The 27993-nt window shown below is 31.9% G+C and overlaps 2 protein-coding genes across 2 annotated transcripts; both read left to right on the top strand.

Moving 5' to 3' along the window:
• The first annotated feature begins 1781 nt into the window (after positions 1-1781).
• Positions 1782-3928, top strand: LOC136224161 (protein EARLY RESPONSIVE TO DEHYDRATION 15-like). The gene is made up of 3 exons (XM_066012424.1): positions 1782-1971; positions 2055-2396; positions 3552-3928. Exons 1-3 carry the CDS (start codon positions 1797-1799, stop codon positions 3728-3730), a joined length of 696 nt encoding a protein of 231 aa, XP_065868496.1. The 5' UTR covers positions 1782-1796; the 3' UTR covers positions 3731-3928.
• Positions 3601-8051, top strand: LOC136224160 (protein JINGUBANG-like). The gene is made up of 2 exons (XM_066012423.1): positions 3601-3737; positions 5669-8051. Exon 2 carries the CDS (start codon positions 5711-5713, stop codon positions 6920-6922), a length of 1212 nt encoding a protein of 403 aa, XP_065868495.1. The 5' UTR covers positions 3601-3737; positions 5669-5710; the 3' UTR covers positions 6923-8051.
• Positions 8052-27993: the final 19942 nt, after the last annotated feature.

Raw genomic sequence — 27993 nt, forward strand, 5'->3', positions numbered from 1 at the left:
TGAGCGTACTAAACATATTAATATATATTGCAATGTTATTAAAGAGAGGGTTGCTTCGGGATTGATTCATTTAATGCCTATCCCCACTACTTTGAAGATTACTGACATTTTCACTAAGCCACAACACTCACTTCAGTTCCTTTATTCACTTCCAAACTTGGTCTTCACAACTTGTTCCATGCCAAGTTTGAGATAGGGTAATAATATACCATACATCCTACTTCACTAGATCCTTTATTCACCAAATACATCTCATCTCATCCAATCATTTCATTCCTTTATTCACCAATCATATGGCACGCGCAGATCATCATTGAAATCAGTTCACGTCATGCTTTCCAGTTTTCTTTTTTTCCCCTTTTCTCTATCTTGTATTGTTAATCATTTTTGTACTCACTAACCTATAAGAGCAAGCTGTATTTTTCTGTTTTGAATCAATGAGATAGCTTCTCCATTCATTTTTGGTATTCCCTTATCAGGGTCGGTCTTGACAATTTATGGACCCTTGGCGAAATAAGAAATAAGAGCCCCTTTAATAAACAAAATTGTACGTAAAAATTTAAAATATATTCTAATAAATTAATAATTATACGGTACAGGTTATTACCTTGGTCAAAATATACTTCTATTTATCCAAAATCACAAAGATGTTTCATAATGTTTTTAAATTAACTCTTCACCTATATTCAAATAATCAATTGAGCCCACTTAAAGTCTAAAATGTCAATTATTTGAACCATTTAAAACCTAAATAGTATTAATATATGTATATGAAAAAATTGCTCCATATATTTATAGACCTAAAAGTTTTTTTTGGGCTCCCTATAGCCTTGGGCCCTAGGCCGCCGCACTCCCGGCCTAGGTCAAGGGCCGACCCTGTCCCTTATGAGTCCCCACTATTTGGAATGTGTTATTGTACTTCTTACCCTAGACATAAGATTATAATTGAGCCGAATCGAGTCGAGGTTTAGCATGCTCATGCTTGGTTCGTCAAAAATTAACGAGCTCGAGTTCAATATCCTATTCGTGAGCTGCTCGTGAGCAACTTGTTTATTTCTTCACGAGATTTGTTAGCGAGTTGAACACCATCTGTCGTAATGTCTTCAATCAGTATAACACACTACGACACCCGGTCAGCGAGTCGGGGGGGGGGGGGATCCAGGTGAAGAAGGTAGGCACTGCTGACAATCCTACTAACATGTTTACCAAGCCTGTTCCACAGAGCAAGTTTCAACATTGTTTGGATTTGCTAAACATCAGAGATCACTAGTTGCTCTGTGGGCAAGTCCGAGACAGAGGGAGAAGTTTGTTCATTTGGCACTGTCATGGGTGCATCTGTTATGTTTGCCAGAACTATTCAAGTCAAGATGAAAATTTGTCGTAATGCCTTGAATCAGTATAACACACTACGACAAGAAGCAACGTAATAAAATCTAGTCGGTTTAGGATAGATTGAGTACTATAATACTCTATTATGTAAACCCTAATTTGTAATTTGATTTCTGCCTCCTAATAAAATCTATTCTTCTTCTGCATGCGGATTAGCCAACATAATGTTGGTGAACTACCTAAAATCTGTGTTTCGTTTTTCCGTTTATTTATCTTTCGCTAAATCCGCACAATACCATCAAAGCCGGTCCTACTCCCTTGCACGAATTTACAACACTATTTATCCATATATATATATATATATATTTTTTTTTTTTTTTTTCTAAGAGTGGGAACAAAATTACAACTAATACGAAAATGAAAATATGTACGACGAGTCATAGAAAAATCAACCTTTGTTGACTTCCATGCCTCCGCTTCGGTATCCCAAAGCAGCCAGGTTCGGACAAACGTTTCTTTCTTATCCACTTGCATTGCATACTCCATTTCCAGCACTTTCTAGACTCGCTCAGCAACTGATGAACAGACTGCTCCATAGATATAAAATCAACGATCAACTAAGTGCTCTCTCTGGATCGGACGGTAATGATCTCTTCACTCTTTGATTTTGATTCGATTCTTCCGTTTGATGTTGATAGATTTTGTTTTCTGAGAGGTACTTATAGATTTCAACATTGAGAAACCGATGGCTTTAGTTTCGGGACAGAGATCGGCGCTGAATCCGAATGCTCCGATCTTCATTCCTTCAGTGTACCGACAAGTGGAGGATTTTTCGCCGGAGTGGTGGGAGCTAGTAAAAACCTCGACGTGGTTTCGTGACTTTTGGCTGAGCGAGCATCGGGAGGGGAGTTTCGACGGAAGTGCTGTTACTGACGCCGATGAGGATTTTTTGCCGGAGAATTTGGACTTGGGGTTCGAATTCGACGAGGAGGTAGCGGATCTAGAAGATCAATTTGAAGAGCTGATGAAATTGACTGAAGATGAAGAACAGAAGAAGCCTCTTGATGGTAATTAATTAGTAACTGGAAGTCTTAATTAGATGTGATAATTCGGGCTATCTAATCAAAATTAGAGTCGATAAAAACTCGATTATATTCGGCTCAATTTATAATTGAGCCGAGATTGAGTAAGGAGAAAGCTCACCAGCATTAATGAATGAACTCGATTATGAACACCTTCTTGATCATGATTATAATATTTATGAACACCTTCATGATTATAACTTTGATGAACAGCCTCCTGATGACGCTTGGTTTGATTCAGGGGCCGGGTACCGAGCCCCCAGCCTCCGGAACCACTCTAACCAATAGTGGTTGCAACCATTGTTTCCGGCAAATTGGGGGTTTGGAGTGCAAGTCGCCCAAAAAATAGGATTGAAAAAAATTTGGCTCAAAAATGTGTAGCTAGATTTTTTACTGTGCAAACAAAATAAATTTATACAGGCATGTGTAAAGTACTGTATTTATGATTAATTTTTTAATAATAATATTTCTGTGAAGGGATTATAGAAAATGTAAAACAACATAGTTTGTGTAAACTTTAGCTTCTTAGCTAAACTAAGTGGTTTCATTTCAAATAAACAAAATTAGTGAACATATTGTTCGCTAGTGAGTTCGAGCCATGGCGCAACGGTAAACGTTGTTGTCGTGTGACCAAGAGGTCACGGGTTCGAGTCTTAGGAGCGGCCTCTTGCCAAATATATTGGTAGGGGAAGGCTTGCTCCCAATACACCCTTGTGGTGGGACCCCTCCCCGGACCCTCGCTCAGCGGGGACGCGTAGTGCACCGGGCCGCCCTTATTGTTCGCTAGTGAGTTCATGAATATAATTAACGAGCTTCTCGTGAATAAAGCTCGTGAACAAGATCTTGAGCTTGAGAGCTCGTCAATTTTCTAACAAGCTGAATGTGAGCAGGTTAAACTCGCCTCGACTCGATTACAACCCTAATCAAAATATTGTTGTGATTCATATGATTATCCAGTTAACCTCGGCTCGCGTGTCAATCTGATTGTCTTCTGAATCAGAAATTGCCTTTAGATGATTAGTAATGGGGCATGATTATCATATCATTATCCAAGAAAAATCATAATCTTGTCAATCTGATTGTCTTCTAAATCAGAATTGACTTTTGATGATTAATAATTGGGCGTGATTGATTGTGCAGGTGTTACCTTTGATTTGAAAGGTATATTATTGAAGGAGCTTAGCATTCCAAATTCCGGCAAGTGGAGAAATGTTGAGACTTCTCCGGGAAAGGCAGGCAAAAAGGGCAAAAAGGGAGGCTACTTGGTGAGCAACAAGACTTCCCCTCGCCGGATTCACCAAATTCACCAGCCTCGTTGAGTAACAAGTAAGGTTGAATTGTTTGATCTTTGATGTTATATATATATGTATAATGTATATTATAAGTAGCCCATGTTTGTGTCCTTTTGCTTTTGTGTTGAAAATGGTCATGCTTTTGTCAACCTTTTCTGTTAATGTAGTCTGGAATGAAAATATGTAAATTAGTTAATAATAAAAGTTTGAACTTTTGTTTGCCAATGTTCTTCTTCATCATCTTCTATCATTTAAAGACATTTTTTATGGCTTAATGCATATTTACACCCTTAAACTTGGTAAGTTTTGCTTAATGGTATCCTGAACTTTTAAAATCACCTATCACAAACCTATTAGGTCCAAGTCACTTTTTCTCCATTTTCGAAGTGGGATTCCGTTGATTAATTCACGGATACGGTCGTTACAGGCCCACCAGCTGCAACTGGTTCATCCTCGAACCACATGTCGTATGTAGAGAGCTGACTTTGATACCAATTGCAATAGCCTGATCCAACACCATGTAAATAATGTCTGTTTTATCCAAATTCAACACTTTTAACTTCATGGCTTTAAAACGTGTTTACGTGTATTAGAAATTCACCGTACTAATAAACTCTAGTCTCTCTCCATTTTCAATGTAGGATTCAATTTATTCCTTTCCTCATTGTCATCTTTTTGTGCCGCTCCTTACTTAGGCCTATCCTGACACCACCCACTCCCGATCGAGTTGTTACAATACACGACCCGACAACCCAAAACAAACTTAACACAGATTTTAAATGAGTTAGTGTTTTGTTGGATAGATAACACGTCATTTTTGGATTGACATGAAACTGAATTCCAAATTTTTAGATTGGATTAGAATTGACATGCTAATTTGAAAATGATAGGGATGTTTAAAATTATTATTATATTCTTTAATTTTTTTATCTTAATTTAATTAATCAAGATAATAAAATTACAATTGTCGTCCATGAACAAAACTTGAATCCCATATATTTTACATGAGATTGTAAAATTACATGCGATTTGTATACACATCAGACGAACCTAACATGATATTAGCGGGTTAAGAATTTGTTAAATACGGTTAAGCTTTTGAATTGTTAGGATTAACATGCTAATCTAACAATGACATATATCCTCTATATTTTTAGATGTCACCGTTAATAGAGAAAATAAAATTACATGTGATCCACATATACAACATGAAATCGATAATAACCCGATTGAGTTGATATGACTATGCCATGATTTTTTTTTTTTTTTTGTGTTGGGTTAGCGTCGATTCATTTGCCACTAATCCGATAATTTACACAACATGAACACTATTCAACACCTGATTTGTAGTCTTTCTAACAATAGTATTTTTGTATACAACAAATTAAGAGAAAACATGTAATCTCTTACTTGCCTTAGACTAATTTGAGTAGTTGTGTTCCTAAAAATTTACAAGGATTAAGTTTAGTTAATTATTCTTATGCCCTAAATAAGGAAACTAAAATAATTAGCATTATATTTGTTAACAATCTATAGCTGAAGCCTAAAAATTGTTCAAAATATAACATGATTAGTGATAATAATAATAGGAGGAGAGAGAGTTTAGGTAATACTATTTTAATTAATCCATATATATTATTTTATGACAATTATCCCGAAAAATAGGAAGGATTCAGTAAAAAAATAGGAGTTTAACCCTCAAAACTCTAAATATGGCATCTATTTTTGACTGGATCTGTCAAAATATACAAAATTAAAAATTAAAGAAACTTTACAGCTTAATCTTTGTTTTACAAACTAACTCTAATTAGTAATAAACTTCTCTTATGACCATTAAGGTTTCAGATTGTTTATTTCCCCCTTATTGTAAGTAGGGGGAAATATAATCTCCCCTTCTTCCATTTACCGGTTTTCTTCGGTTTATCTCTCTAAAATTTTAACCCTTTTATCTCTTTCTCTCTCTAGATATTAGGACTACCCAACGACTCAAACTTGGTTAATATTATTATGAATCCTGTGCTATCTTCCGAGATTGCCTTCGACACGCATAGCAGCTCTGGGAGCGAGGCTGGCGACGATGTTGATACTTTCTGTTATGAGGCTCGAGACGTAGATTATAATGGTTATCCGAGTAAATCTTTATCCAGGACCGGGACAACCATGTACCGGTCCGTGGCTGTTATATCAGACCATATAGGATCAGTTTCTTGCTTAGCTTTGTGCGGCGAATTCATCTTGAGTGCAACGCAGGGCAGAGATATTATAGTTTGGCAACAGCCCGGTTTGAGGCTGTTTGCAAAGTTCGGTCACGGGGACGGGTCAGTAAAGGCGATAGTAACATTCGGAAACAAGGTCTTCACCGCACATCAAGACAGCAGAATCCGCGTATGGAAGTTATCGAAAAGCTCCTCCGACAACATGTTTAAACTCGTCAACACTCTCCCTACCGCAAAAGACTACCTCAAAAAATTCATCCAACACCGAAGCTACATACAAACCGGACGACACAACAAGAAACAACTCTGGTTCGAACACGCAGACAGCATCTCATGTCTAACCGTCGACAACGGGCTAATCTACTCCGGTTCATGGGACACAACGATAAAAGTCTGGAGATTATCTGACCTCAAATGCCTAGAGTCAATCAAAGCACACGACGAAGGTGTAAACGCGTTAGCAGCGAGTAAAGGGATAGTTTACTCAGCATCAGCAGAAGGGAAGATAAAAGCATGGAGAAAAGAAGGGAAGAGTTTCCATGCTTTGAAAGGGATATTAGAGGGACATCACGACGCGTCGTTTAATTCGGTTATAACATCGGAGGACGGGAGATGGATTTACGGAGGGGGATCGGACGGGTATATAATGGGATGGGAAGCGAATACAGATTTACTGTTCTGGAAATTAGTATCTGAAACAAAAGCACATGATACGGCTGTTTTATGTATGTGTATGAAAGGGGAAATTTTGTGCAGTGGATCAGCTGATAAGAGTATTGGGATATGGAAAAGAGAAGGTTATGGGCAATTAAGTAAAATGTGGGTGATAGATGGACATGAAGGACCTGTAAAATGTTTACAAGCAGCTCCCAATAATATTGGAGGTGGCTTTTTGCTTTATAGTGGTAGTCTTGATAAGAGTTTAAGGCTATGGTGGATTCCTAATTCTGATGATAATAGAAACAGTATGAGGGAAACACCTACTATCACTATGGGTTATTGAAGTTTTTCTGTGACGGATCCGGAATTCACTTATATGGGTGTTTGTGGTGGTCTTTCGTGATTTATAGGTGCTAAATTAATATTTGTCAGGGGTTTTTACATAAAAAAATCAAAGTTCCATACACAGTTTACATGGAATTTTCGGATGGGTGCTCAACCCATTTCTATGGAATTTTTAATATTTTATGGCGATCGGCGGATGCTAGTCCCTTCGTCTATGGAATTTTTCGTATTTTTCAGCGATCAATGGTGCTCAAGCTCCTCTGCATCCTGCATCCGGCACTCGTAATATTTGATACCAAATTTTCCATTTTTTTTTTGTATTTTCCTCCCACTTTCTTGATTATTGATTATATATACATATATGTATACATTATATTTATACATAGAAATTGAAAGAGTAAACAATAGTGATAATTTATTATTATTATTATTATTTATAATACTTGGAGTACTTAAAGAGTAGAGGTGATAATTGTACAGACGTTGAGTTAATCCAGGCAGTGATTGAGCTGAGCTGAGCTTTGACGTGTTCATACTCGGTTCTTCAGAAAATAAAATTAGTAGGTTCAAGTTCAATATACTGTTTGTGAACAGTTTGCGAGTTCAAGTTCAATATACTGTTTGTGAATAGTTTGCGAGCAGCTCCCGATGATATTGGAGGTGGTTTTTTGCTTTTATAGTGGTAGTCTTGATAAGAGTTTAAGGCTATGGTGGATTCCTAATTCTGATGATAATAGAAACAATATGAGGGAAACACCTACTATTACTATGAGTTATTGAAGTTTTTCTGTGACGGATCCGGGATTCACTTATATGAGTGTTTGTGGTGGTCTTTCGTGATTTATAGGTGCTAAATTAATATTTGTCATGGGGTTTTTACATAAAAAATCAAAGTTCCATACACAGTTTACATGGAATTTTCGGATGGGTGCTCAATCCCATTTTCCATGGAATTTTCAGCATTTTTCAGTGATCGATGGGTGTTAAGCCCCTCTGGATCCGTCACTGGTGACATTTGGTACCAAATTTTTAAAAATATAAGTCTTGTACACAGTTTCTATGGAATTTTCAGTATTTTTTAGCGATCGGTGGATGCTGGTCCCTTCGTCTATGGAATTTTTCGTATTTTTCAGCGATCAATGGTGGTCAAGCTCTTTTCGGTATTTTTCAGCGATCAATGGTGTTCAAGCTCCTCTGTATCCTGCATCCGGCACTCGTAATATTTGATACCAAATTTTCCTTTTTTTTTTTTATTTTTATTTTCCTTCCACTTGATTGATTATTGATTATATATACATATATGTATACATTATATATATACATAGAAATTGAAAGAGTAAACAATATGGATAATTTATTATTATTATTATTATTTATAATACTTGGAGTACTTAAAGAGTATGTGTGATAATTGTATAGATATTGTGATAATTTAGGCAGTGACTGAGCCGAGGTGAGCTTTGCCGTGCTCATACTCAGTTCTTCAGAAAATTAGTGAGCTCAAGCTTAATATACAGTTCGTGAACTGTTCCCGAGCATCTCCTGATGATCTTGGATGTGGTTTTTTACTTTATAGTGGTAGTCTTGAGAAGAGTTCAAGGCTATGGTGGATTCCTAATTCTAATGATAATAAAAACAATATGAGAGAGACACCTACTATCACTATGGGTTATTGAAGTTTTTCTGTAACGGGTCCGAGATTCACAGGTGGTCTCTCTTGATTTATAGGTGCTAACTTAATATTCTTTGGGGGTTTTTACTTATAAATTAAAGTTCTATACCCAGTTTCCATGGAACTTTCGGTATTTTCTGGTGATCGATGGGTGTTCAATCCCCTTTTCCGTGGAATTTGCATTTTCCGGATATCAATGGTTGCTCAAGTCCCTCTAGATATGGTAACATTTGTTTCCAAATTTTAAAAAATTAACGTCCCGTACATAGTTTCTATGGAGTTTCCGGTATTTTTTGGCGATCCATGGATGTTCAATCCCTTTGTCCATGGAATTTTCGGTATTTTTCAGTGATCAATGGGTGCTCAAACTCCTCTAGATCCGGCATTGGTAACGTTTGATACCAAATTTTCCATTTTTTTTTTTGTATTTTCCCCTCACTTTCTTGATTATTGATTATATACACATATATGTATACATTATATATACATAGAAATTGAAAGAGTAAACAATATTGATAATTTATTATTATTATTATTTATAATACTTGGAGTACACAAAGAGTACAAGTGATAATTGTATAGACATTGCGATAATTCAGGCATTGATTGAGTCGAGCCGAGCTTTGACGTGTTCATACTCGGTTCTTTAGAAAATTAGCTAGCTTAATCTCAATATACTGTTCGTGAACTATTTGCGAGCAGTTGGATGTGGTTTTTGGCTTTATAGTGGTAGTCTTGATAAGAGTTTAAGGTTATGGTGCATTCCTAATTCTAATGATAATTGAAGTTTTTTTTGATAGGGGTGTTCGTGGGGGTCTTTCGTGATTTATGAGTGCCAAATTAATATTTTTTGAGAGTCACTTACATAGTTTTCAGCACTTCAGCACTTTCCAGCGAAGACTGGATGCTTAACCCTCTTAACTCTCCCTTTCTGGCTTCCTCGTCCCTGTTGAAATGTGATTCCATATTTTCCATTTCTTATTTTTGTATTTTTTTCCTATTAGGAAGTGTGCTTATGATGATTTTGCACTTTCTCTCATTATTGGATATATACACATCTATGTATACATTATTATTGGGTATAGCTATACGTCGTTCCTATTTTACTTATCGTCGCCTCCTGTTTGACATTTTTACCCTTTTCATTTTTCATTCAAAAAAGTGAAATTCTCTCAACCCCGAAGAACAAAACGAAGAAAAATCATGCCTCCAAAATAAGGAAAAATACTTGAACATCTAAGTTTCGTATTTACCAATAATCTGAAATTTAACGAATTTAACTTGAAACGAATTTTTTTCTTCGTTGCATTTGCTCTAAACGTGTAGCCCATACGGTTCGGTCCATGGACCGGCAGTATGGAAAAATGGGTAGTTCATGCTGTCGGTCCATGGACCGGACCGTATGGGCTACCCGTTTTTCCCTAGGAAAAATGGGTTTATTTTTTTATTTTTTAATTATAATAAATATTAAAAATTGATTGGACGCTTCAATACGTATTTTTTATTTCCAATTTATCTATACGTTTTTTCTATCCAATCAATACATAATTTATCAATAATTAAATTTACGTTCTAAAATATAAATAAATATAAATTAACAAATAAAAATTAATTCCAAGCGTTAATACGTATTTTTATTTCCAATCAATAATTTATCTATACTTTTTTTCTATCCAATCAATACATAATTTATCAATAATTAAATTTACGTTCTAAAAGATAAATAAATATAAATTAACAAATAAAAATTAATTCCACGCTTCAATACGTATTTATTATAATTAAAAAAAATAAATAAACGGGTCCAGGACCCATTTTTCCCTTGGAAAAACGGGTGGGCTATCCGTTTTTCCTAGGGAAAAACAGGTAGCCCATACGTTTCGGTCCGTGGACCGGCAATATGGGCTACCCATTTTTCCTTAGGAAAAACGGGTAGTTCATACTACTGGTCCATGGACCGGACCGTATGGGCTACCCGTTTAGAGTAAATTCAACGGAAAAAAAAATTCGTTTCAAGTTAAATTCGTTAAATTTCAGATTATTGGTAAATACGAAACTTAGATGTTCAAGTATTTTTCCTTGTTTTGGATGCATGATTTTTCTTCGTTTTGTTCTTCGGGGTCGAGAGAATTTCAATTTTTTGAATGAAAAATGAAAAGGGCAAAAATGTCAAACAGGAGGCGACGATAAGTAAAATAGGAGCGATGTATAACAATCCACTTATTATATTATACATAGAAATTGAAAGAGTATACAATATTGATGATTTATTATTATTATTTACAATACTTGAAGAGTTCAAGTGATAACTGTGTAGATGATGCGATAAAACCGAATATTATGCCTTCTGAATATTACATAATGACTGTTTTGACCGCAGATCGGTATAATCATTCCAATAACAGATAACTCGACATTATAGAACTAGTTTAAGTGATATTTTAAACAAATTTTAATTCTTGATTTTTTTTTTTAAAATCATTTAAGTGTTGTTTATTTAGAAGAGAGAAAACAATTGTTTAAATATAAAAATATCTAAAAATTATAATTTGGAAAATTAAAAATGGCAATTTCATGAAAAATATGGTATAAATAATTTTAAATTTTAGATTTTTTTTTTAAGTTTTGAGATTATCATTGGTCATTTTGATGTAGTTAACTTTAAAAGGGTTATTATATTAGTAAACTGTAAAGTTCAGGGAGTCATAATGTTCGATTTTGATGTTTAGGGTTCATAATAAAAATAAGTTCAAACTTCATAGGTCATAGATGTAATTTACCTGTCATTTTTAGATTTACACACTTCTACCTGTAGTTTATTTTTTTTAACCGAATAATTAATTGATTACATTTTATATAAATTTAAAGGATTAATTGAATACTTTATACCACTTGAATATGCTATTAAGATATTTTAAAAGTTTAGGAAACCAGATTGAAACCAATCAAACTTTTTGAACAAACGGCAAGCCTTCATACTGAAATACTACCATTTTATGTATTGGAAAATTGGGGCTAAATCGAGTATTTTGGTTTTTTTTTCTTGAGAATAATGCTTGGAAAAATAGAAGAACAAGTACAACAAGCAAAATGTAGAAACATCATACGATTATACACTAAAACAAATATAATATCTACAAAGGGATGAAAATGACTACAAAGAGCAAAAACAACCTATAAATTACATAAAACACAAAACAATAATATATTTCTCGTAAATTGAAATCTGTAGAAAGACACCTGCAATCCAAACTTCATCCTTTAGACCATTCTGAACATTCGGATCTAAGTCTTTTTTTGTTGCAACCATGTAGATATATTGATTTACGGATAAAATAAACTATTTCCGCTCTTGCTAAATAAAAAAAAACATAAACAACAAAATAATAGAAAACATATACACGAATAAAGAGATTTGATGAAATATATGACAGAAACTAAAAAAGCAATAAAACTGTGTAAAATAAATGAAAATTGAGGTACAATAAAGTAATATTTCACCGACCAATTGGCAGCGGAATCTGCGCATGTACTGTATACATTAATTAGTTACATATATTTGGATTAAATATATAATTGGTCAATAAAATTATTCTACCAACTTTAAACTGTTCCAATCAGGGACGAATCTATAGTGGGAACAATGGGAGCACTTGCCCCCACTGAGATCTAGAAATGAAAAAATTCCTATGCAATAGTTCTGCAGTTTTACAGCTTGCCCCCAAAGAAGAAGCCATTGAAGACCAGCAGAAGATTGCGCCGTCTGGAAGAAGAAGGTAAGTAAGATTAGGTTTATTTTTTTTTTCCTGAATCTAATTGCACAAAACGACGTCATACCACTTAAGTGGGACGACGTCGTTTATTCAATTAGTTTCAGAAGTTAAAAATTAAACCTAATTCTCTTCCCTCTCCCACTTTTCGAACCAGAAGAAGGTTGCTGTTGTATACTGTAATTTGTTCTTTGATTTTTGATTTCTGTTCTTTAATCCTTAATTGCTGTCAATTCATTAATTTGTTCTTTAATCTTATTGATGTACTATATTGTTTGCTAAATTGGTTTTTATTTTATTTTGCTATCATTTTATTACATAAATTCTTATTTGTAATGAATCTAATTTGAGTAATTTGGGTTCTTTAGTTCTTGATTGGTGTTGCAGTGTAGTTTGCTAATTTGGATTTTTTATTTTTTATTTTGCTATCACTTAATTGCTTATATTTTGTGTACTTCTTTATTTGATGATTTATGTATTTGTAAAGTGGTGTATTTAATTATAATTTAGCTATTTAGTAATTTATCATTTAAATAGTTCAAATTATGTAATCCAATATATCAACATAATACAAATAAGAATTCATTACATTATTAAGGAACAAAAATTATATATTCAAGGAATTATTAGAAATTCTATGCTTAAAAAATTATAGGCTTAATACATCATTTGCCCCCTGAACTTGTCCAAAAAGCTTGATTGGCCCCCTGAACTTTTAAAGTGTTTCGATAGCCCCTGAACTTGCATAAAATGTTCAGTTAGCCCCCTGAACTTGTGTAAAATGTAATCAATTGATCACTCAGTTGTAAAAAAATAAGTTAAATGCGGAAGATATATTCCACGCATCTTAGAAAGTTATTACATAATTAAAAAAATAGATTAAAAATGAAGTTATTGTTTGCTCAACTATACAACTTGTCTTCTCTAGTATTAGAATCGTATACTCCGATTTTTATCGTTTTACTTTTTTTTAAGACTCGTGGAATACATCTTCCGCATTTAACTTATTTTTTACGACCGAGTGATCAATTGATTACATTTTACGCAAGTTCAGATGGCTAACTGAACGTTTTATGCAAGTTCAGGGGGCTATCAGAACACTTTGAAAGTTCAGGGGACCAATCAACCTTTTTGGACAAGTTTAGGGGGACAAATGATGTATTAAGCCAAAATTATATGTTTAAGGAATAATTACATTAAGAAAAAGAAATTCATAAATTATATGCTTAACTAAATTATATGTATATATTTTTCAAGTTCTAACTTATTTTATTCTCTAATGTAGTAATTATGGAGTTGTTATTGAATTTTTGGATTTTTTTTCACCGCATACAGTTTGCCCCACTATCAATAAATTCTGGATTCGTCCCTGGTCCCAATTAGGTTACTCCGGCAATTTTAGTAATTAAAAGGCATCAGAATGATGCTATGATTGACATGACAATATGAGTTAACTGAGATACTTGATTAAAATGACTCGGGGCAGCTACTTGTTGGTTATTTTTATGAAAAAATTTAATTTTTTTTTCATAAAATTAATGGCATGTGGTTAGTAGATGGCGCATATATAGATTTTATGTGTTGTTTCAGTTCAGAGATATGGATTGATTTATGTTATTGTGTCATCTATGTCATCATTCCGATCACTTTTAATCATTAAAATCGTCAAAGTGGACTATTTGAGATTGAGATAAAACTTAAAGTTTAATGATTTTATTGAGAGAAATTGAAGTTAAGTGACCATTTTGAAATAACAATGTAAGTTCAATGACCTACGGTGCATTTAACCCCATATATATTTATTTTAAAGCTGGTGACGTTTGGTTTATCTATTTGTTGTTAACTATTTGTTGTTTGATGTTATTAATAGGTAATAGATATTACAAAACATTTTTTTATCTCATGTTTATAATTAAAAGGTAAAAAGTAGTTTCGAAAAATGGAAACACACAGACATAAAGTTTGATAAATATATATTACTCTATCTGTTCCACAATAGATGTCTTTTAAGGTTAAACCACAAGAATATAATTAATTTTAATTAAGAGATTTTGTTAATTTTATATTAATTGTATCCACTAATTAATTTTAAAACGACAATCTAAATAGGGGTATATTTGATAAAAAAAAACAATTAATGTGCATTGATTGAATTAAAACGTCATGTATTATGGAATAAACAAAAATCTCTAGAAAGATCTGTTATGGAATAGATGGAGTATTGTATAGTCGCAATATATCCGTCCTCTAAATTTTCAAGTTGCTTGAAAACGTAGTCAATTTATCTCTTAGACTGATGTGGCATCGAGCCTGTAACACATAGCAAACATGCATGTTTCTTTCGTCTACATTATAGGAGGAATACCATTTTCTACTTGAATCCCTAAATATAAACGGCTTGACTTATGAAGTCTCTAATATTTCTCATGAAACTTCTAAATCCCTAAATAACAACGGTAACAATTTCTTGCTTTTCTTCTTTTCTATTCTTCCGAGTTTCTTATATTCTCTTCTAAAATCGCTTATTCTCTTATCTTCTAAAGTTGTTTCTTCTCATGTCTTTTAGGTTTATTCTTTTGAAATCGTTTTTTATGTTAGTTTGCTTTTATTATCTTCTTTTCTTTTCTAATTTATCTCTTTTTTGTACATTGTTGTGTTGGGTTATTCTCTTAAAATCGTCTCTTCTGCTAGTTGAACATTTATTTTTTCTATACTCAAGACTAAGAAGATTCAGAGAGTTTTAATGATAAAGTTTCAAATGTTCTTTAATTTTCTTGTGCTTAAATCGGCTCAATATTGTCTACTCCAAACTTGAAAGTGATTGCTTGGAATTTTCATCAATTGATTTAGTGAGACATTAAAGCTCTTCGTTAAAGATTCTCTCAATTGCTTAAGATTTTCACAGATTGATTTAGAGATTGTTTCAGTTCTTCCACCAAATGATTAATGATCTTTTCACCACTCATTTGCTTTCATATTCATATGTGATAAATTCATTAATCTAACGTGGCGCGTGTTGTCAATCCTTTTGACTAGTCAACAGTGCGTGAGCCACACTTGAAAGGCTCTGATCTATGTTTAATGGACTAAATGATCAATCGACTATGCTTTAAGTAAGTTAATGAGGTTATCGGGACAACATAAAAGTTTAGACGGTTAATCAAGTTTTTTAAACAAATCTAGAGATTAATTGACGAAGTTTTAAGTAAGTTGATGAATCTATCGAAATAATATGAAGTTTAGGGACCAACCAAATTGTTGGTGTTTATTTTAGTAATTTAATCATTCATTTTTTTTTTTGTTTGTTTTAAGTTTATTTCCAACTCTTCCATCTCCTTATCTAACCCTCCAAAGTTTTCTATCCCCTTTCGGATTAAATACACCGTTGGTCACTGAACTTACATTGGTTTTTCAAAATGGTCAGTCGAGTTTAATTTGTCTGAATAACACCACTCCGTTTTGAGTTTTGTCTCAATTAGGTAACTTTAGCAATTTCAGTAATTAAAAGGCATCGGAATGATGACATTGGTGACATGTCAACATGAGACAACTCAGATCTCTGATCGAAACGACACATGACATCCACATATACACTACCTGGTTGTCAAGTATCAGTTATTTTTATGAAAAAAAAAACATAAATTTTATTTATTTTTCATAAAAATAACTGACACGGGGCTGCCACGTGTCGTTTCGGTTAGAGATCTGAGTTGATTTATACTGGCTTGTCAGCCATGACATCATTTAGATGCCTTTTAACCATTAAAATAGTCGGAGTGACTTAATTGAGACAAATTGAAATTGAGTAATCATTTTGACAACCATGAAATTCAGTGACCAATTACATTTTACCCATTCCATTTCCACACCCTTACTACCTTAAACCTCTACACTGTTCGTAAAATTTTACTTTATTCTCTATTTTATTTTTTATTTTTTTTGTTTTGGTTCATATATTTATTTATTTTACTTTTTTTTATCTATACATTAATTTCATTTTTTATCATTATACTTATATAGTTTGAATTTTTTTCCTCAAAAAATAATTTTTGATCAAATTTTACTTTTTGATGTTTATAATTATTCATTTATATTTTTTAATCTCTAGACTAACTTCACTTTTAATCTCTGTACTTATTTATTTTTATTTTTTGCCTTAAAAATAATTTTGACCAAATTTTTTGTCAACTGTTAAATACCGCTCCCAAATTGCTAATCCCGCCATAGGTCGAACGGTATGTCGCATCCGTTTAGGCTAAATTTTGAATTTTCTCTCAAAAAAAAATTTCCTCAATTTCGATATTTTTTTTATGCCAAGGGCAAAATTTTCCAAAGGGAGCGGTGATAAGTAATTTGAGGGCGGTAAATAGCAATACTCAATATTTTTCTTTTATCATATTATTAAGTTTTATTACAATTTATTTTTAATTATTTTAAAATGATTATTTTTTATACATTTTTTAATTAATTTTATTTCAATTTTTTCTATTTCACCGTCTTTTGATTTTAATAGTTAAAATAATTGATGTTATTTTTTTATATCTACAATGCACAACTCTAATTTATTACCTCATTTGAACCAAACAATAACAAAAGAAATCAGATATATACTAATGGAATTCATGGTCATTCCATTCATTTCTTCTTATTTCTCTTTCTCGATTCTATTCTGTTACCCTGCACGAACCAAACACCATTTAATCTTTTATATGCTTATAATTGAATGGATTAATATAACATGGATCTAGAAGAGACTACCTAAAACTCTTCCAAACATAAAATAATTTTAGGCTTTTAGAAGAATATATATAAAAATTTAGGGGGTGTTTGGTTGCTCCTTTTCATGCTCATTTTTGCCTTTTCACTTCAAAGGTGAGAGTTTTAGGTGTTTTATTAGTGACCTCTTGTTTGCCTTTTACATCTGAAAAACAGAATTATGTGTTTGGTTAGTGATCTCCTGTTTGCCTTTTATACCCGAAAAGCAGCCTTTTACAAAAGCAGAGAATCTCTGTTTTTTGGAAAAGCAGCTTTTTCCAACAGCAAACCGTAACAGCAAAAGCAAACAGTATGTAAAACAAACAGGCCCTTAATATGTTGATTTAATTAATTAAAATTAGGCCTACTCTCTGTCAAAAAAGTATATCATATAGTATAATTATATACTACTAATACTTTTGAGTAATTAATGTTTTGGCATTTAATTTATTTAATAAAATAATTAATCTTTTGCTTTTGCTTGTTTCTTTGTCACTTCTTTTTGACATTTTTAGGTATAAAACTATATGATAACTTTAAGTAGGATGCAGTGAAAATATATATAAAAAATGAATAATTAGGCATATGGAAATTTTTAATTAATTAAACATTTTCAGAACAGTAGGCTAACGCCGACCACTTTTGTGACAATAATTAAACAAACACGAATTAATTAATTAATTAATTAACTTGTAATAATATAATATACTATTAAATCTATATATAATATAATATACTATTAAATCTATATATATAATATAAAACAGTAACGATGGAGCTGAGGTGTCACTTCCTCCTTTTTTACTGATAAAAAATAGAATATATTAACTTTAGTTATATTATTATATTTATTTATAAAAATATTATTTTATCCGAACTATATTTTTTTTTTGGTAGGAAAAAGTTTAGGTAAGGGTTGGTCTACCCACTCCCAAGGTCAGGGCAAACCACAGACCTCGATGAGGGTTTACAGTGGAATTTACAGATCACCTACCAATGAGGGCTAAATTTTAGCGGAGTGGGGAATCGAACCTCAAACCTGTCAAGCAGAGGTTCAACGCCTTACCACCCGGACCAACCCTCATTGGCTTATCCGTACTATATTTAAGAGTTCTACAGAATTTAAATTAGTCCATAAAATATCTTTAATTCTCTGCATATCTATATCTAAAAGTTCTACATAATTTAAATTAATCCCTAAAATCTCTCTAATTCTCTGCATATCTATCTATATATCATATAAAACAGTAACGATGGAGTTGAGGTGTCACTTCCACCTTTTTTACTGATAAAAAATATAATATAAAATATAATATATTAACTTTAGTTATATTATTATATTTATTTATAAAAAGATTATTTTATCCGTACTATATCTAAGAGTTCTACATAATTTAAATTAATCCCTAAAATCTCTCTAATTCTCTGCATATCTATATCTAAAAGTTCTACATAATTTAAATTAATCCCTAAAATCTTTCTAATTCTCTGCATATTTATATATAATATAAAACAGTAACGATGGAGCTGAGGTGTCACTTCCTCATTTTTTTACTGATAAAAAATATAATAAAAAATATAATATATTAACTTTAGTTATATTATTATATTTATTTATAAAAAGATTATTTTATTCGTACTATATCTAAGAGTTCTATAGAATTTAAATTAATCTCTAAAATCTCTCTAATTCTCTGCATATCTATATCTAAAAGTTCTACATAATTTAAATTAATCCCTAAAATCTCTCTAATTCTCTGCATATCTATATATAATATAAAATAGTAACGATGGAACCGAGGTGTCACTTCCTCCTTTTTTACTGATAAAAAACATAATATAATCTATGTATAATATAAAATAGTAACAATGGAGTTGAGATGTCACTTCCTCCTTTTTTACTGATAAAAAACATCCAGGGCCGTCCCTGGGCATGGGCAGGAGGGGCGCATGCCCAGGGCCCAAGGGATGGAAGGGCCCCAAAAATAATATTTTTTCTAAAAAAATAAAAAATTGTTAAAATTAAATTTTAAAAGATGTAACTGTTGTAGAAATACTATTAGATCTAAGCAATTAGCAGTGCACATTTAAGCATAAGGGAGGAAATGGTCCAAAAATAATTTTTTTTAATGAAAAAATACATAAATTAAAATCTCAATGACAATAAATATAATTCATAGGCCTAAACAGTCACAACATACAAATTTACCAAAGCAGCATATTATTATCCAAATATTTCAATTGTGTTTCGAATCCTCTTAACTATATCAATAACTGTTGTATCTGCTGAAAGAATATTTTCGGAGTTAAAATTATTGAAAATTTATTTAAGATCATCAACATTATAAGAAAGATAAAATGTTGAGAGAATATTGATGCAACACTATTTTTAGTGATTTTGATCTAGAATGCTCGTAGATAATATTTTGTATGAGCAACTGATATTTAATTCGAAATAAAATAACTTATTTAGTTGAAATTTGATGCTTTTATTAGATCCATTGATGCGCGTAATAAAAATATGTTATTTTTAAGTAATTTTTGTTTTACATTATTGATGTTTTTTTACATTATTTTTTACTTACACTTATTTATTAGGACCTCATTCGGTACTTTGCCCCTAGGCCTCTAGAATCTCAGGATCGGACCTGAAAATATCTATATATAATATAAAATAGTAACGATGGAGCTGAGGTGTCACTTCCTCCTTTTTTACTGATAAAAAACATAATATAATCTATATATAATATAAAATAGTAACGATGGAGTTGAGGTGTCACTTCCTCCTTTTTTACTGATAAAAAACATATTATAATATATAATATATTAATTTTAATTATATTATTATATTTATCTATAAAAAGATTATTTAAGGTAAATGTGAAAATAAAATAATAATATTTAATTTATATAGCACCTTTATATCATTAATTGTAATTATTAGATTATATTTTTGTTAATATTTATATGTTAAGATGAATCCGTGCATCGCACGGGTCAAAAACTAGTTATTAATAATGTTGATTAGGAGGTGTCAATTATCACTGTTGGTGGTTTTAAGGGGTAAATCACATTCATGGCCCCTGAATTTTACACTTATTTTCATATAGCCCCTGAATTTCAAAACCGAATCTTATAGTCCATTAACTTTACACTTTACTTACATAATGATTCATTTTACCAAAATGACTAATAATGATCTCAAAATGAAAAACTCCAAAAATTAAAGTTGTTTAAAACCATATTTTCCGTGGAACCAAATTACAAATTTTATGATATTTCTCAATCTAAACAACCACTTTCTCTCTTTATTAAATAACTATCTTTCGTGCAGTTTGAAGTGAAATGCTAAAAGCTATTAAAAAGAAAAATAAAACAAACATCCTTTTTTTTGGAATAAAAACAAACATCCTCTTAATGTATACGGTATGATCAGAGGAAGTCCATTACAGAATTAAATTAATCATGATTAATTAATATTCAATTATAACATAGTTTGAGTCTGTTTGGTTCAGTTGTTAGCTAATAGTTGTTGCGGTTGCTGTTAGCTGTTTGCAGTTGCAGTAAGTTGTTAGCTGTTTATTATTAGCTGTTTAATTACTAATGTTTGGTAAAATTATATTAAACTGTTGCTGTTCGGATTTAAAATGTCTAAAATGGACATGTTTTAAATTAATCAAGGATGAAATTATAAAAGGAAAAATGTGAAAAAATGCACATAACGTTTACAACTAGAAATAATTTGACTCTAAATGTCTAAAATGTTGCAATTTTACCCATAACGCTGGCAGTTAAGAGAATTTTACCTCTAACATTAGTAACTTGGGTCGATTTCAAATATTATTAGAAAACATAGATATTTTATTTCTTATTATACACCAATTGCACATACCAGTAGTTCTAAAAAAAGATATTTCATATTTTTTTTTGTGATTTAAGAATAAAATTGAAAATTAATATTTATAAATTCGATTAAATATCGGAATTTTTTTTCCAACTTGTACAAAAGACAATATTGGGGTATTTTTGCACCTTATCCTATTATAAAATAAAAAATGTGTTACGCAAATTAATAAAAATAATCTATACAAAAAATAAAAAATTTATTGAACGCAGATAAAATCTTGTTTTCCGGTAATTATATTGTAGAAATATAAATAATGTTAAAGAATAAACATATTTTGTGGAAATAAGAAGGATAGTTCTGTCAATAACAAATGGGTTTGAATCACATCCGGGTCTGGTGAGACTTTTTCTTTCTTCTTTAATGTAAGCGCATTGTGCGCAATTTAAAAAAAAAAAAAACTAACTGCAAACAGCTGTTTATGAAAAGCTCCAAATATGAGCTTTTCGTGAAATGCTCCAAAACGCTGCAGTTTCCAGAGAAAATGCTAAACGTTGCAGTTATATAAACTCAACCAAACGCTATATTTCCTGCGGTTTGGAGTGAAACACTAAACCCTCATCCGAAAAGCTGAAACAAACATCCTCTTAATGAGCTTAAAAAATAATCCCATGTTGACAAACTTTAAGAGCAAATTAATTGATAATGGGGACAAATGTTTGGTATACCAAAGTATTTTAAGGAAGAATGTCTTGTCTGGATTTCTAATGTTTCTAGTACATTCTACCTTAGTTTTATATACAAGTTTGTACATGTGGTCCTTTACCATAAAGTTTGCTTGTATTACATTTGACTATAGTCTTAAATTTAAAAATAACCATCCTTGCTTCCTTATTTGGACTTCCTATTCAATCAATAACAATATATAGTTTAAAGTAAGAAAATTGGCCTAATACATCTTGTAACATGTACTTGTTCAAAAATTTCTAGGTAAATAATTTATTAGTCCTCATGTTTTTATTTAATACACTATTTAGTCCTTCTATTTTGAAAAACACATTATAAGATCCTTATCTTTAATCAATATTAACCATTAGATCATTCTGTCTACTTTTTTTTGTAGATTTTTAACTGAATATATCATAGCTTTCAGGATACAGTAGATACAAAATGGTCATGTTACTATATTATTTTTTGTCTATCTGTTTATGTCAAATATAACGGTTAAAAATGTAAAAAAAAATAGACAGAATGACCAAATGGTTAATATTGACAAAAGATAAGGATATTATAATGTGTTTTTTAAAATAGGGGATTAAACAGTGTGTTAGGTAAAAAAGATGGGACTAATAAATTATTTACCCAAATTTCTATTAGTACTCCTAAACTTTCAAAATAAATGATGCATATTTTTGTCCAATTATATTCAATAATTATTTATTTCTCAATAAAATTTGTATTGGATGCGAACGATGAGAGACACGTTCCTCCACGTATTAAAGTGCTCGCCACATATCAAAAAGAAAATTTAAATAACAGATGATTATGAACTTTTGAAAATTAACGGGGTAATTGAAGTTTTGGAGTTATTGAATGCGATTGGACATTAATATAAGATTATTGAATGCAATTAGACAAGAATAATAAGTTACAAAATTTATCGGACAAGAATAAGAGGTTATTGAATATAATTGGACAAAAAATGTTCCATATTCTTGTCCAGTTACATTCAATAACCCCTTATTTCTCAATAAAATTTATTGGATGCGAAGATGAGAGACACGTTCCTCCACGTGTTAAAATGCTCGTCACATATCAAAAAGGAAATGTCAAATACACAAATGATTAGACACTTTTGAAAGTTCACAAAGTAATTGAAGTTTTGGAGTTATTAAATGTGATTGGACATGAATAGGGCGTTATTGAATGCAATTGGATAAAAATAAGGGGTTATTACAAATTTATTAGAGAAGAATAGGAGGTTATTGAATGTAATTGGACAAGAATAAGAGGTTATTTGAAGATTTTAAAAGTTTAAAAGGACAGTTCAAGTTTTGAGCTAAGCATGGAGAGCAACAAATGTATTAAGCCCATAAAATTTTATGTTTCCTTTTCATGTCCTCTTACGTATTTCTCACTCAATTTCTGACACATAATTATCTTACTTTAGCCAAAGTTAATTAAAGTTAGTAAATATTAATAGGATTAAAGTATGATAATTATGCCACGTGCCAGAAATTGAGAGAGGGACAAGAAATATGGACATCCGATTTTCTTTCAATTAAAAGTAAGGGTGACAAAATTACACACAATACCTCTTATATTATAAGTGTTTAATATCAGTGACTGACGCACGATTTACAGATAGAGGGTACTTCAATGCCTACGAGTGTTCTACTGAAATTATTTGAGTTTCTTTACTCTAAAAAAAATTAAAACTCCATATAAAGGTCTAATGAATTGTTTTAGTCATCAATGGGTGTTCGACCTTGCCCAGATCCGTTCTTGTATAAAATTAGTGAGGTTTTTTTCCTAATTGTAACTATATTAAGTAGAGGCTAAGCCGAGACCTAAAGGATCAGGGATCTATCGATCTTATCGGATATCATATTCAAGGAGGGAACTGCTTCAACACTCCATCTATATTATTTAGGCTAATATTTTAGGCATCCTTATAAATTTTATTTGCTCGGTGTCCTTTGATATTAACCCAATAGCATGACAACAATTTTCTCATCTTAATTTTTTTTAATCGTAAATCGGATGCATTGGATCTGATCAATAAAACTAGACTAAGTCCTCTTAGATGAAAGAATGGATTTGCTAGGTACAAGTTTCACAAAGAACTGCAAAGACGATAGAATAGAGTTACACTGGTTAATGAAACGAGTTACATTGATATAAACCAGAACTGCAAAGACGATAAGGTAAAGTTAATTGTTTTTAGGGTTAATGAATCGTATATTGGATTTTAGTTTTATGTTATTAGTTTTTTTATTTAAACCGAAAGCCTAAATAAATATATTATGTATTCTACTGTATATATTTTTTAGGGGAAAGTACGAAACAAATGCTTGTGGTTTGCCCATTTTGCAAACAGAGACATGTGGTTTAAAAGTTTACAAATAAAGGTCTGTGGTATATTTTATTTAGGCTTAATAGGTATCCAGCCCTCTAAACTTGTAACTTTTTTTCACCTGACCCCCTCAACTTAGGGGACAACCTCTCAACCCCCTTAACTCTCCAAAAACATCATATACAACCTCTTAAACTTGTAACTTTTTTTCACCTGGCCCCCTCAACTCAAGGGACAACCTCTCAACCCCCTTAACTCTCCAAAAACATCACTTACAGCCCCTTACACCCCTATATCCGGTCAAAATATTGACTCGTGTAGAAAACGCGCTAGACTATTGACCACACCAATGCCACATATCATTTTTTTCTTAAATTTTTCCATGTAAATCCAGTAAATTACCCCATAATTTGGGCATCCGTAGAGTCTTCTTCCTTGATTTGCAGGTTCCCACGAAACCTTAAGTACAACATATTCACCACAAAAACATGATTCATGAGTACCCACCATGAAATCGGTTTCAAGAACAATACAAGCCCTAACCTAATTGACAAAAAAAAAAAAAGAATTATCTCAGAAGAAGAAAGAGGCAAACTAGAAGAAGAAGAAGAAGGAGAAGAAGAATAAAAAGAAGAAGGTAGAGGAGGAATAAAAGAGATGAAGGAGATGAATACTTACTGTAGACTTGAATCGGAGACCGATTGGAGACAGAAAAGTGGTGAATCGAATGAATCGGAAAAGATGAAGGATTTCTGAGGAGAAAAACGTCAGAGATTTAAGAAGAAAGGGGATTTTTTTACCGTTTAAGTTTCTAAAGCCAACCTTCACGCGCTTTCTAATGAGTGCAATCCCAACTTATTCCATGTTAGGGACACGTAGGCGTTAAGGGGCTATATGTGATGTTTTTAGAGAGTTGAAGGGGTTGAGAGATTGTCCCCTAAGTTGAGGGGGTCAGGTGAAAAAAAGTTGCAACTTTAAGGGGTTGTATCTGATGTTTTTGGAGAGTTAAGGGGGTTGAGAGGTTGTCCCCTAAGTTGAGGGGGCCAGGTGAAAAAAAGTTACAAGTTTAAGGGGCTGGATATCTATTAAGCCTTTTATTTACAAAACAAAGTATTACAATTACATAATTAAGTTCTAATTACAATGAAAGACATTTTTATCTTAAAACAATTATTCTTACATATCAGCATAACACAACTCCCGAAAAAAACAACTTTCTAAATCGAAAAAATCAATAATATGTTAGAATTTTACGTTTTTTACTAATCTGACAGTTTATTAACTAATTGATACTTAAGTTCATTTTACAGTTGCAATTTGATATTGATATCTGTATTTTGTCAATATATATAAATGTAACTGAAAAAAATTTAAAAAAACGCTCTTATTATCATCTATTACTTAAAAGTTTAATTTTAAATACTTTTTTTTTAAAAGAAAACATACCGCATACATTTATTTGTAAACTTTTAAACCACGGACCTCTATTCGCAAACAAGGCAAACCACGAGCATTTTTTTTCGTACTTTGTCCTATTTTTTAAAGCAAATCTAAATATTAATTAAACTTTTATTTTTAATTAAAAATAATTTCAATTAAAGCATATATATTATTTTTTTTGTTATTTGTATGAGCGGTTTTTCGGGGTGAAGCGGGAATCCCTACGGTTCGAAAATAGTGACATCTACCCGTCTAAATTTAGTGTTTAGAGGTAAAATTTTCCCGAAATTTTTGGTTTTTTTTCGATTTTGTGAAATCAAATCCACGATTTTCAATTTTCTCCCACTCTATTGGCACCTCATCGTAGTAATAAATTGACACAAAAATGGGGTAAATTACATCCATGGCCACTAAATTTTACTCATTTTAACATTATGGCCACTAAACTTCAATTCTTAACTATATGACCACTGAATTTTATACTTTTTAACACCGGTAGCCACTGAACTTTAACTAATTCTTCAATATGACCATTAACGACCTCAAAATGAAAATATTTAAGAATTAAAGTTGTTCAGAACCACATTTCCCATGAAACCACATTTTTTATTTTCCAAAATCACTTTCTTTGGAGCTTTCTCTCTCTACAAATTCTCTCTCTCTCCTAACTAAAAAACACATAAATGACCTCAAAACGAAAATTTTCAAGAATTAAAGTTCCTTAGAATATCATTAACTCTTCGAATTTTTATTTTGAGACTGTCAATGGTCGTTTTGAGACGTTGAGTGACCACCGGTGTTAAAAAACGTAAAATTCAGTAGCCATACTATTAAGAATTGAAATTCAGTTACCGTAATATTAAATGGGTAAAGTTCAGTGGGGATGGGTGTAATATACCCAAAGAAATGGGAGAACATATTTTCCATAGGCCTAATACACAAATAACCCCTGAACTTGTCCAAATGTTGCAACTGCCCCCTCAACTTTCAATTGTAACAACTTACCCCTTAAACTTGTCCAATTGTAAAACATAACCCCAAATTGGAAATTTTTTTACCCCGTATTTTAAGCAACCGTAAAAAAGTTTTTCTAGATTCGTATCACGCCAAATATCTGATTATCATACTCTACGAGCGTTGCATATTTTGTATTTCACGTGATTCTTCAATTGCAGTCCATGTCAGCAATTTGGGGTTGTGTTTTACAATTGGACAAGTTTAAGGGGTAAGTTGTTACAATTGGACAAGTTTGAGGGGTAAATCATTACAATTGAAAGTTGGAGGGGGCAGTTGTAATATTTGGACAAGTTTAGGGGGTTATTTGTGTATTAGGCCTTTTCCATACGATATCTCGTGAGTACTAAGACACCATGGACACTAGCTGTCATGCTATGATTGGTCAACACATGTTAAAAAGCCATAACAGCTCAATACTTATATTAAATTCAAAAAAAAAAAAAACACCAAATAAAAACTGGATTGCTATTTGTCGCCCCTATTTTCCTTACCGTCGCCTCCTGTTTGACATTTTTGCCCTTTTCATTTTTCATTCAAAAAAATGAAATTCTCTCAACCCCGAAGAACAAAACGAAGAAAAATCATGCCTCCAAAACAATGAAAAATACTTGAACATCTAAGTTTCGTATTAACCAATAATCTGAAATTTAACGAATTTAACTTGAAACGAACTTTTTTTTTGGTTGAATTTACTCTAAACGGGTAGCCCATACGGTCCGATCCATGGACCGACCGTATGAACTACCAGTTTTGCCTAGGCAAAATCGGGTAGCCTACCCGTTTTGCCTAGGTAAAACGGGGTAGGCTACCCGATTTTGCCTAGGCAAAACTGGTAGGCTACCCGTTTTCCTTTAGAAAAACGGATTTTTTTTAATTATAATAAATATTAAAAATAGATAAATTATGTATTGATTTGATAGAAAAAACGTATAGATAAATTATTGATTGGAAATAAAAAATACGGTATTGAAGTGTCCAATTAATTTTTATTTGGCAAATTATATTTATTTACCTTTTAGAACGTAAATTCAATTATTGATAAATTATGTATTGATTGGATAAAAAACGTATAGATAAGTTGGAAATAAAAAATACGTATTGAGGTCCAATTAATTTTTAATATTTATTATAATTAAAAAAAATCCGTTTTTCCTAGGTAAAACGGGTAGCCTACCAGTTTTGCCTAGGCAAAATCGGGTAGCCTACCCCGTTTTACTAGACCTGTTCATGAGCCCGTTGGCCCGCCCAACCTGCCCAGGCCCGCACTTCATGGGTTGGGCTTGGACATTGATATTTGATCTTTGGCCCGGCCCGGTCCAAGCCCGCTCAAGCCCGCATATAAAATGGGTTGGGCTTGGGATTGCTCTCAAAATCCCAAGTGAGCCCGGCCCGGCCCGATTTTATATTATGTAGTAATATTTTTAATTTTATATATATATATATATATATATATATATATATATATATATGTGGTGTATTTAAAAAAAAAAATTTA

The sequence above is a fragment of the Euphorbia lathyris genome, chromosome 3 (genome assembly GCF_963576675.1).
Source record: "Euphorbia lathyris chromosome 3, ddEupLath1.1, whole genome shotgun sequence".
Classification (NCBI taxonomy): domain Eukaryota; kingdom Viridiplantae; phylum Streptophyta; class Magnoliopsida; order Malpighiales; family Euphorbiaceae; genus Euphorbia; species Euphorbia lathyris.

Excerpts from the sequence above, each read along its gene's own strand:
- LOC136224160 (XM_066012423.1), top strand. The coding sequence starts at position 5,711 with ATGAATCCTGTGCTATCTTCCGAGATTGCCTTCGACACGCATAGCAGC.
- LOC136224161 (XM_066012424.1), top strand. The coding sequence starts at position 1,797 with ATGCCTCCGCTTCGGTATCCCAAAGCAGCCAGGTTCGGACAAACGTTT. Across the intron at positions 1,972-2,054 it reads TGCTCTCTCTGGATCGGACG|ATTTCAACATTGAGAAACCG; the intron begins GTAATGATCTCT and ends AGGTACTTATAG. Across the intron at positions 2,397-3,551 it reads ACAGAAGAAGCCTCTTGATG|GTGTTACCTTTGATTTGAAA; the intron begins GTAATTAATTAG and ends TTGATTGTGCAG.